At 46.1% G+C, this 12,577-nt stretch overlaps 1 protein-coding gene across 1 annotated transcript in view; it reads right to left on the bottom strand.

Annotated features, from left to right (window-relative positions):
• Positions 1-12,577, bottom strand: part of LOC123761661 (carboxylic ester hydrolase) — a 41,200-nt gene that overhangs the window by 23,920 nt on the left and 4,703 nt on the right. The window contains exons 3-8 of the mRNA XM_045747747.2: positions 11,936-12,079; positions 11,462-11,647; positions 7,997-8,187; positions 5,598-5,763; positions 4,834-5,036; positions 2,355-2,437 (exon numbers count right to left, since the gene is read on the bottom strand). Coding sequence (XP_045603703.1) covers positions 2,355-2,437; positions 4,834-5,036; positions 5,598-5,763; positions 7,997-8,187; positions 11,462-11,647; positions 11,936-12,079 — 973 coding nt within the window. The remainder of the gene's footprint in view (positions 1-2,354; positions 2,438-4,833; positions 5,037-5,597; positions 5,764-7,996; positions 8,188-11,461; positions 11,648-11,935; positions 12,080-12,577) is intronic.

Below are 12,577 nucleotides of genomic sequence, written 5' to 3'. Positions count from 1 at the left end.
TGTGTGTGTGTGTGTGTGTGTGTGTGTGTGTGTGTGTGTGTGTGTGTGTGTGTGTGTGTGTGTGTGTGTGTGTGTGGAGAGAAAAAAAGTAGTTAGTAAACAGTTAATTGACAATTGAGAGGCGGGCCAAAAGAGCAAAACTCAACCCCCACAAACACAACTAGATGAATACACACACACACACACACACACTACATTAACATAAGACGAGTGTCGGAAAGAAATTATGAGAACGATATTGCAGTCAAAGCGAAAAAGCAACCAAAATTACTACATAGCCATATAAGAAGGAAGATGTCGGTAAATGACCAAGTGACAAGACTGAGGAAAACAGAAGGGGCATATACAGAAAGCGACAAGGAAATCTGCGAGGTACTGAATGCAAAATTCCATGGAGTGTTCACTACCGAGCCTGAGCAGCTCCCATTGTTAGAAGAGATTACCCAAGATGAAAGACTATCAGATATAGAGGTGACAGCAGAGGATGTAATGAAACAGTTGACAACACTGGATGCAAATAAAGCTGTTGGACCAGACAAAGTATCACCGTGGATACTTAAAGAGGCAGCGCAGGCTCTCAGCGTGCCTCTGGCAATGATCTTCAATGAGTCACTTATGTCGGGAGAATTGCCCAGTTGCTGGAAGGAGGCAAATGTCGTACCGATTTTCAAAAAGGGGGATAGGGAGGAGGCACTTAACTACAGACCCGTATCACTGACAAGCATCCCCTGCAAAATACTTGAAAGAATAATTAGGCTAAGACTTGTTGAGCACCTGGAGAGCATTGGGTTTATAAACAAGCACCAACATGGGTTCTGGACAGGGAAATCATGCCTAACAAACCTTTTAGAATTCTATGATAAAGTAACAAGGATAAGGCAGGACAGAGAAGGCTGGGCAGACTGCATATTTCTTGACTGCCAAAAGGCCTTTGATACGGTACCGCACATGAGACTGCTATACAAACTTGAGAGGCAGGCAGGAGTAAGCGGAAAGGCCCTAGTATGGGTGAAGAACTACCTAACAGGAAGGAGCCAGAGGGTAATGGTAAGGGGCGAAAAGTCGGACTGGCGAACAGTAACAAGTGGAGTACCTCAAGGATCGGTGCTGGGACCAATCCTCTTTCTAATTTACGTAAATGATATGTTTACAGGAGTGGAATCATACATGTCGATGTTTGCAGATGACGCAAAATTAATGAGAAGAGTTGTGACAGACGAGGATTGTAGGATCCTCCAAGAGGACTTAAACAGGCTGCAGAGATGGTCAGAGAAATGGCTACTGGAGTTTAACACCAGTAAATGTAAAGTTATGGAAATGGGATCAGGTGACAGGAGACCAAAGGGACAGTACACAATGAAGGGGAACAGCCTACCTGTAACGATTCGAGAAAGAGACCTGGGAGTGGATGTGACACCTAATCTAACTCCTGAGGCACATATAAATAGGATAACGACAGCAGCGTACTCTACACTGGCGAAAATTAGAACTTCATTCAGAAACCTAAATGAGGAAGCTTTTAGGGCGCTTTACACTGCCTACGTGAGACCCGTCTTAGAGTATGCCGCGCCATCATGGAGCCCCCACCTGAAGAAACACATAAAGAAACTGGAGAAGGTTCAGAGGTTTGCGACGAGGCTTGTCCCAGAGCTACGAGGGATGGGATATGAAGAGCGGCTGAAGGAACTGAACCTTACGACACTAGAGAAAAGAAGGGAGAGAGGAGATATGATAGGGACATATAAAATACTCAGGGGAATTGACAAAGTGGAAATAGATCAAATGTTCACACGTAATAATAACAGAACGAGGGGACATGGGTGGAAACTGGAAACTCAGATGAGTCACAGAGATGTTAGGAAGTTTTCTTTTAGCGTGAGAGTAGTAGAAAAATGGAATGCACTTGGGGAACAGGTTGTGGAAGCAAATACTATTCATACTTTTAAAACTAGGTATGATAGGGAAATGGGACAGGAGTCATTGCTGTAAACAACCGATAGCTAGAAAGGCGGGATCCAAGAGTCAATGCTCGATCCTGCAAGCACATATAGGTGAGTACATATAGGTGAGTACACACACACACACACACACACACACACACACACACACACACACACACACACACACACACACATACACACACAGTCTCACCGAACACCCGACTATAAAGCACTGGGAAGGGGCCAGGATAAGGATTTGGGATGGGATTGTGGATAACGGAATAGTGCCCAACCACTTGAACCTGTCGGGAATTGAACGCCGACCTACATGAAGCGAGACCGTCGCTCTACCGTCCAGCCCAAGTGGCTGAACACCAGGGTGTGCTACAAGTTACGTGGGAGGAGATCACTCACGTGAACACGGGGAGCCTGGTGGAGGCAGCGAAGTACTCAGCAGCATCCCACATACACGACGTCACCATCAGGTCCGTGAAGGTCTTCATGAGAGAGAGAGAGCAAAGATGCAGGTGAATGGAGTCTCTGGAACCTGTCCTCTTAAAAAGAACGTCGCTTTTGGCCGTTTGCCCGTATGGCCGAATTTGGACGTAATGAAAAAATGAAAATAAATTTGGGATTTTTTTTTTCAACAACAGTAAGTTAAGGGTCCTCTGATAGGTTAGGTGGGCAGGAAATTCTCATAAAGTTTCAAAACGTTATGAAAAACGTGAATTTAAAGTGTCCTCTTATAACCTCTGCGCGTACGCCGGACGACTCAAATAGAAAACGGAACAGAACGTCACTTTTGTGAGTCGATTTCATTTCAAATTACGTCCAAATTTGGCCATAGCGCGCACACGAGCCAAAAGTGACGTTATTTTTAAGAGGACGGGTTGGTCTCTGAGTGTGTTAGAGTTTTGGGGGAAGTTCGTAAATTGGTTTTCGTTATTTTCAAGTGTAAACTTTGAGGCATATAGTCAAGTGAATAAATGATATAAAATAACTATGATATAATATAATACGTCAATAATTGCATAAAGGACCTAAAGTCATCGAGATCCTGATAGGAGATTTGTAAACAAAAAAATCAAAGAAATATAAGGAAGCGTTCAGAGGTTCTTTAATGTAGCTCTTAAATATACCAATTGCTTCAGCAGTTGTCCCACAGCCTCTTGGAGAGAAGCTCCTGCAATGTACACAAAAACATCATTGGGGTGAGACCAGCAGCCTCTGACTACCACCCAAATGCATCATGTGATGGAAAGTTATTTAAAGTGAAATTAACAAATTTAATTCGCTATCACATTGCTAAAATATTGTTGTAATTGAGTGGCAGTGATGATGATGATGATGATGATGATGATGATGATGATGATGATGATGATGATGATGATGATGATGATGATGATGATGATGTTGTTCATCTTGACCTTTGAAAGGCTGGACGACTCTCCTTCACGTGAGACGCTTAAGAGGACAGTTGAAACGCATGTCAACAGAGACGTGTGTATAATTAAGTTAAAGAATATTAATAGAAAACAGAGAATTTGCATAAATGTTGTGAGGACTGGGTGTGGCAAAGTGACACGTGGGGTCCCCTAAGGACCCAGGACCGACCCAAAGACCCAAGACCGACCCCAAAGACCCAACTAATAACCCAGGATAGACCCCAAAGACCCAACTAAGGACCCAGGAGCGACCCCAAAGACCCAACTAAGGACCCAGGACCGCCCTCAAAGACCCAACTAAGGACCCAGGACCGACCCCAAAGACCCAACTAAGGACCCAGGACCGACCCCAAAGACACAACTAAGGACCCAGGACCGACCCCAAAGACCCAATTAAGGACCCAGGACCGACCCCAAAGACCCAACTAAGGACCCAGAATCGACCCCAAAGACCCAACTAAGGACCCAGGACCGCCCTCAAAGACCCAACTAAGGACCCAGGACCGACCCCAAAGACCCAACTAAGAACCCAGGACCGACCCCAAAGACACAACTAAGGACCCAGGACCGACCCCAAAGACCCAATTAAGGACCCAGAACCGACCCCAAAGACCCAACTAAGGACCCAGGACCTACCCCAAAGACCCAATTAAGGACCCAGGACCGACCCCAAAGACCCAACTAAGGACCCAGGACCTACCCCAAAGACCCAACTAAGGGCCCAGGAGCGACCCCAAAGACCCAACTAAGGACCCAGGACCTACCCCAAAGACCCAACTAAGGACCCAGGAGCGACCCCAAAGACCCAACTAAGGACCCAGGACCTACCTCAAAGGCCCAACTAAGGACCCAGGACCGACCCCAAAGACCCAACTAAGGACCCAGGACCTACCCCAAAGACCCAACTAAGGACCCAGGACCGACCCCAAAGACCCAACTAAGAACCCAGGAGCGACCCCAAAGACCCAACTAAGGACCCAGGACCTACCTCAAAGGCCCAACTAAGGACCCAAGACCGACCCCAAAGACCCAACTAAGAACCCAGGACCGCCCTCAAAGACCCAACTAAGGACCCAGGACCGACCCCAAAGACCCAACTAAGGACCCAGGACCGACCCCAAAGACCCAACTAAGGACCCAGGACCGACCCCAAAGACCCAACTAAGGACCCAGGACCGACCCCAAAGACCCAACTAAGAACCCAGGACCGCCCTCAAAGACCCAACTAAGGACCCAGGACCGACCCCCCAAAGACCCAACTAAGGACCCAGGACCGCCCTCAAAGACCCAACTACGGACCCAGGACCGACCCCAAATACCCAACTAAGGACTCAGGACCGCTCCCAAAGACCCAACTAAGAACCCAGGACCTACCCCAAAGACCCAACTAAGAACCCAGGATCGACCCAAAGACCCCCCCCCCCCAGAACCCATCCCAGAGAACCCACCTCGCTCATCTCCTCTGCCAGAGTATTGATGTCGTCCCTGGCGTGTCGGGTGTAGTAGAATGAGATGAGGGAGTCGGTGACGGCGTCTCTCCTGACGGAGGCGGTGGTGGAGGCATTGGACCAGAGGGACTCCACCGTGTAGCGGCCGGCTTCCTCAAACAGGTCCCTGGGGCTGCCTCCGCTCCCAGAGAAGATCACCACAGCTGCAGGTACGACCATACAGGCTCGGGATGGCCTTGTGTGTGTCTACCTATTTTCTGTCTTGTCTGTGCATTCATTTACTAATCTCATACACCGGACAACCTGTTCTGTTTCCTCCCATTAACCAACTGTGTTTATATGTTTAATATATGCACCACTCTATCTATTTAACCCCTACCCATCCATCTGACCATTCATCTATCGTTCCATCTACCGTACCCCCTCCATCAGTTCACTCACCTATCGATTTAACTACCTATTCACCCATTCATTCGTCCATCTCAATTTCCATCACACTGTTTACTTTATCTTTTAAATAATATATCTCCCCAACAAGCCCTTCCATCTATCCTCCACACGACCACCCATAGAACGCAATAGGCTCGGGAACCTATACCCTAGTTCATTGACAATTGAGAGGCGGGGGCCAAGAGCCCAAACTCAACCCCAGCAAGCACAATTAGGTGACTATAACTATTCCATCCCTGAACCATTTCCCACACTATCAACAAATCAACAAATCCTGATGGCGCCACAGGTCAACAAACACCGCAGGTACTGACTGAGAGCGTAGAGGATGCCCTCCTGCGGAACGCCCCCCAGCAGGAGGGGCACAGGGTTGACTGGGGGGCGGGTCATGAGGACTGCTACAGGCTCCGGCAGGAATGGAGAGTCTCTGAGGCCACCGTCCACCACCGGCCGGTACAACATCGGCCAGAACACGTAGCGCTGCTCACAGGGAGACACACACACGGTGTATACAAATATTACAAGGATATTTACCACTTGTTGACCAGACCACACACTAGAAAGTGAAGGGACGACGACGTTTCGGTCCGTCCTGGACCATTCTCAAGTCGATCTCTCCTCATCGACTTGAGAATGGTCCAGGATGGACCGAAACGTTGTCGTCCCTTCACCTTCTAGTGTGTAGTCTGGTCAACATACTTCAGCCACGTTATTGTGACTCATCGCCTGTATATTTACCACTTATTTAATTGTATAATTAATAATCAATTGTTATATATATTAGTATGTATATATAAAGTGTATAAATATAATCTCCATTTAGATAAGTGGTTTGTTGTGAAGGTAGAGGAAGACAGGAAGAGATATCAAAGCTAGCATACTGGAAACGGAAATACCGGAAGTTCAGAAAATTCCTGGAGACAATAGCAAGGGGAAAGAAAACTCAGTTAAAGGTCCAGAAGCACGCTCGATGAAGATGGAAAATTCATAGTAGCACTGAGGTACAAAGGAACCAAGAAGAGCATTAACCCAGGGTTAGATAGCAAGTGCTTGAAGGCAAAGTGAAGAAAGGCAGCATGGACACGCCAGAACGAAATCTCAACTTATGAAAAAACGAAAACTCATACATTAGGAGAGTGACAGAGAAGCAATAGGAGAGTGGTAGAAGTACCTAAGTTCAAGCCTGGACTGTATCATAGCCGCATGAGGAGGAAGTTGTCACGACCAGGTGATCTGACTTCTCAAAAAGAGAGAGAGAAGGGCACATAATAAAACTTGTAATGTTTTTAAACTGGAATCTGATCTGGTACTTTAGCGTTGAGATCTAACTGAAGAGGCACCTCCGGAACGAAAAACTCAATGAAATAATTATGATACCAGACGTAAGGAACAACTATAGGACCTGCATGTTACAGAAGCTGTATTCCTCGACAAGACCTGACCTTGGATACTAAAGGAGGCAGCGAAAGCACTGCGTAGTCCCCTTGCTATAATATTTAATTCCTCACTGCTATAAAATGGCTAGTGTGTTGACAGGGTACGAAAAAAGGGGGAAGAGAAGAACCGCTCAACTACAGACCAGCATCACAAACAAGCAGTCCCTGTGAATTACCACTCTAATACATTAACAGCGGGTTCGCAGAACAGTTCCTATTACTAATATTCCTCTCTAGACAAAATGAAAAGTTCAATATCAAGATAACAGAATTCAACCAAGACAGAGAGGAATGGGAGATACAGGAGCAAGGAGACACAAGTATGTTTATTGAGACAAGAAACAAATACATCTCAAGGGGATAGAGTATCTTAGGCTATTTCTACACCCCCCCCCCCCTCCCCAAGGAGACACAAGTTGAAACTCAGCAATTGATGCACAGAGACATTATAAATACCTTTTCAAGTGAGCAAATGGAATGCACTAAGAAGTGAAGCAGTAGAGGAGAACTCTATAAATACCCTCAAATGTGGATATAACAAAGCCCCAATATGCTGAAGACAATTTATTAAAAGACGAGAGGCGGGACCAATGAGCTAAATCTCAACCCCAGTAAGAAAATTAAGTGCGAAAACATTTTAAAAGTTAGTGGGCATCACAGCTATAAAAAAATTCCAATTTAGAGGGAAATTTTAAATCACTGGAACAAAACGTGCTGAAAATTGTTTTCAGATGCTCTGCTTTTTCTTCACTAAAACATCCGCTGATTGTTGATATACAATCAGCGGATTGTATATATATATATATATATATATATATATATATATATATATATATATATATATATATATATATATATATATATATATATATATATATATATATATATTAAAAAAATTTATATACTTGGCTGCAAATGACTTTCAGTAACCAGTAGACCAAATGATCATTTTCATTCGGTTTACCACCAACACGTTGAACATGAGTGTGTTCCAGCACTGCTCATTCTCAGTAAGTATACGAGGGTTTATTACTTGTCCCAACCGTTGTGGCAGGGTGTTGGGAAGGCAGGGTGTTCGGAAGGCAGGGGAGAAGGCAGGGTGTTGGGAAGGCAGGGACACAGGACGGCAGGGATGACAGAGTGTTGGGTAAACAAGGGAAAAGGCCGAATGGAAAGCAGAGTGTTGGGAAAGCAGGCGAGAAAGCCGAGACACAGACAGCAGCAGGGAAGGCAGGGTGCCGGGGGGAGATGATGACAAGGGGAGAGATAAACCTCACGTGTCTGGTGGTCTGGGCCTCGACGATCTCCTGAGCAGTCTTGTCCTGGAGGCACTCCCTGAGGGCGTAGGAGGACCTGGTGGGACAGTCCAGGTCGCGCGCCAGGCTGTAGGCGGCGTCCTCGGGGAACTCCGCCACGGACCACAGACAGTTGCCCGCCCCGCTCATCATAATGGCGCCCGCGAACAACCCTGTAACACGTGACTCTGGTAGGCTTCAGGTGCAGACGAGGAGTCACAATAACGTGGCGGAAATATGTTGACCAAACCACACACTAGAAAGTGAAGGGACGACGACGTGTCGGTCAGTCCTGGATCATTCATAAGTCGATTGTGACTTGAGAATGGTCCAGTACGAACGGAAAACGTCGTCGTCCCTTCACTTTCTAGTGTGTGTGGATTAGTATTCAGGTCTCCACAAATGGGCGCATCACGTGTTTGGACAGATCTACACTACCTATACATATGTATAAATTTACCATCGCCCTGCTACTAACCTTCATGAAGCGAGGAGGTATCAACCTGGGGAAACTGAGGTGAGTATTATAGACAAACAAGGCTAAAGGTATTATGTATTTAATGCGATACAAATATCACTAGTTCATTCATTATATCATTCACTGTATAACACAGCGTCAGGGAACGCAGACACTACCACACTCCAGCAGTCCTTTACAGCAGCAAACATCACAAATCTTCCCCAGCAGAAAATGTGTTCCTTGTGTGTGTATAATGAATGACAAAAGATCATAAACTAGTTTGCAATATTGCACCCAAGATAATCCATTTGTCTGTAATACACAGTAGATAATCTACTTGTCTGTAATACACAGTAGATAATCTCCTTGTCTGTAATACACGGTAGATAATCTACTTGTCTGTAATATACACCATTAGATAACTTTATTGTCTGCAATACGCAACACAAGATAATCTAGTTGTCTGCAATATACAGCACAAGATAATGTGCAAGTTTGCAACCCACGAATCAAAGTAAACGACAAACCTGTAACATAACTTACAATGTGAATCTGCAAATTTATAAAATATGGAGAATAGGAATCTACGAGCCTGTAACATTGGACCAAAAAGTGACCTGCATATCTACAGTGACACAGCAAGCAAGAGAGGTCACACAGGTGGAAACTGAGTACCCAAATGAGCCACAGGGACGTTAGAAAGAACTTTTTCAGTGTCATAGTAGTTAACAGATGGAATGCATTAGGCAGTGATGTTGTGGAGGCTGACTCCATACACAGTTTCAAATGTAGATATGATAGAGCCCAGTAGGCTCAGGAATCTGTATATCAGTTGATTGACAGTTGAGAGGCGGGACCAAAGAGCTAGAGCTCAACCCACGCAAGCACAATTACGTGAATACACCCGTACACAGGAGCGTCTGACAAAGGGCAGTTTCTGATGGTCAAAATCATATATGAGATTAGGCAGCCCAGCCTCCTCGAATGAAAGTACACATAGTAACTATTTGGGGAAACCTACCATTGATGGACCACCAGAAAGTTCACTGTTGTGTTATTGAATTTGGAAAGCAGAAACATTTTTTTTTAGCCGTAACGTAAATATAGGACCTAACCTAACGTCTCCGAGCAATCCTAGGTCTAATATAGTACATCAATGTTCTATACTAGGCCTATGAATATTGAAGTTTAGTTTATAGCTTCATTTTTCCGGACTATTATATTTATAGCACAAAAAGTGGTATACTGGTGGTCCATCATTGCATATTAATACTTTCAACCAAATACTTACTATAAATTCTATAATTTCAGGAGGATGAGCTGCGTTAGGTTCTGTTGTATAAGCTTAGGTTAGGCTGTATTAGGTTAAGTTAAGTTAGGTTGTATTAAGTTAAGCTGGGTTAGACTCGGTTGGGTTAGGTTAGGTTGAGCAAAGTCAGGTAGACATGAAAATCCGTTGGCGAACCGTGTCGAGTACGATGTAACTTGTATCTCATCTTAAGATAACACTAACCATTTTTGTTTCCTAGGTAGTAAGCGATATTTTTTATTGCTTATGCCTCCTCGCTTATGCCTCCGAGTATAGAAAATGGCTATCATTCCACCTCAAACTTTGCTGTGAACTTTGTCGAAGGCAGTTTAGGGAGGACATCTTACAGGTGCCTTATGAAACACTGTGTCACAGCTCTTAGATAAGGAGTCGGTAGCCTGCAGGTACCTTCAAGACGTCTTCCCTAAGTTGTCTTAGACAAAAGTCATTGCAAAGTTTGAGGGGGAAATAATAGCCATATTCTACAATTTGGAGGCAAATTTAATCAGAAAATAACACTTTAAAAGACCAAAAATTGTGTTACGTTGTGAATCGATATTTTTGCAATAATCAAGGCAGCCGTCTCAATATGTTTATGCAAAGCTTGCTGACTTACCGACTGTGTCTCAGGCTCAGGTTGTGAGCCCTTGAGCTACCTGAGAAGGCACCGGAGGAGGTGGTGAGCAACACCGTGTCGAGAGACGCCGATAACGAAGTTAACCTCATCTTCAATATAATTTACTCTGAGCTTGCTGTTCCTCTTCGTCACTATCGACATTTCCTCTCTGATGAAGCACTTTAAAGTGGTGTAATAAGTGGCTGCATTGCTCCTTAGATCCTCAAATAACGTGGGTCTGGGAGGGCACGGGACGATGGTTCGATCCCGTCATACTGCTCCAAAAATATTCTCTCAGGAAGAAAGACCCACAAAGATAACCAAACAAAGTGAGGCTGAGGTTAAATGAGAAAGGCTCATATATAACGGATTATCGAGGATCGTAAAGGATCTTCGTCAAACGAACGACTCTGACATAGTCACACGTAGGCAGGTGGAAAAGAAATTTCAAAGATTCACAGAAAAGCTTGACCAAATTTAGGAGGAGACTGGGGGCCATGTTTAGGTTGATACCTGCTGGGGAAGCGAGGGAAGATTGTATGGATAGGGACCTGACCTGTGGACAGCACGGCAACTGACCTGTGGACAGCACGGCAACTGACCTGTGGACAGCACGGCCACTGACCTGTGGACAGCACGGCAACTGACCTGTGGACAGCACGGCAACTGACCTGTGGACAGCACGGCAACTGACCTGTGGACAGCACGGCAACTGACCTGTGGACAGCACGGCCACTGACCTGTCGACAGCACGGCAACTGACCTGTCGACAGCACGGCAACTGACCTGTGGACAGCACGGCCACTGACCTGTAGACAGCACGGCAACTGACCTGTGGACAGCACGGCAACTGACCTGTCGACAGCACGGCAACTGACCTGTGGACAGCACGGCAACTGACCTGTGGACAGCACGGCAACTGACCTGTGGACAGCACGGCAACTGACCTGTGGACAGCACGGCAACTGACCTGTGGACAGCACGGCAACTGACCTGTGAACAGCACGGCAACTAACCTGTGGACAGCACGGCAACTGACCTGTGGACAACACGGCAACTGACCTGAGGAGAGCGGAGAGAGCATGTGGAGGTGGACGAAGGAGGCGCCGGCGGAGAAGCCGCCCAAGGTCACCCTGCTGGGGTCGCCGCCGAAATCTGCCACGTGGGTGTTGACCCAGCGGAGTGCCGCCACCTGGTCCAGGGCGCCGTAGTTGCCGGGCAGCGTGGCATCCCTCGTACTCAGGAACCCTGAACCGTATAGATTTAGTTCCACACTCATTGTTCGTAAACAGTATATTAATACATTTTTGTATTCTGTTTTCCTTTTTTTTTTTTGTCCTTCTGGTAGTCCCCCTGGGCACTTATCCTAGGCTCCCACCCAGGACCCTCAGCCTCTGACTCACACAGGGATACCAAGCCTGTCACTCACCTTGGGCCCCCCTCAGCCTGTCACTCAGGGCCCCCAGCCTGTCACTCACTCAAGAGTCCCCCCCCCAGCCTGTCCCTCACCCGGGAGTCCCTTAACTGGTCACTCACCCAGAGCCCCCAGCCTGTAGTTGGCTGTGACGAGTACGATGTCCTCCTTAAGCAGGAGGTGAGGCCCCAGGGTGGAGGCGGTGTCCCTGAGGTACTCCCCCCCGTGCAGGAAGAACATCACTGGTAACCGCTCCGCTCTCTGTCCTGAACGGTAACAAAATCGTAACTAAAATGGCCAGAAACAATAAACTTCGCATAAGTGAAACAACATATTTGTATAATACAATGCAGAAAAATCACATGTGAAAAATAGAGAATGCTTAACACGTTTTCGGCTAATTCGCCTTCATCAGAGCAAAGTAGATCAAATGTATAATACAATATTACACTAAAAACAATTTTGTTATGCCTTAAGAATATTACTGTATAAAGGAACATATGGACATATGGGTGGAAATTACACAGCTGACCCACTCATCTGAAAATAAGGGAATTGTTTTTTTTTTCAGTCAATCCAGGACCATTATCAACTCGTGAGATATAATGGCTGGCTCGCCTCTTGAGGGTCGGCGTTCAATCCCCGACCGTCCAACTGTTTGTGCACCATTCCTCTCCTCCGTCCTATCCCAAATCCTGCTCCTGGTATTCCTTCAAAGGGCTATATCGCCGTAATGGCTTTAAGCTCTCGTCTGATAATTACCT

Source organism: Procambarus clarkii, chromosome 5, assembly GCF_040958095.1.
Source record: "Procambarus clarkii isolate CNS0578487 chromosome 5, FALCON_Pclarkii_2.0, whole genome shotgun sequence".
In the NCBI taxonomy this organism is placed as follows: domain Eukaryota; kingdom Metazoa; phylum Arthropoda; class Malacostraca; order Decapoda; family Cambaridae; genus Procambarus; species Procambarus clarkii.
The sequence above is the reverse complement of the archived record's forward strand: the minus strand, read 5'-3'. Positions and strand labels throughout refer to the sequence as shown.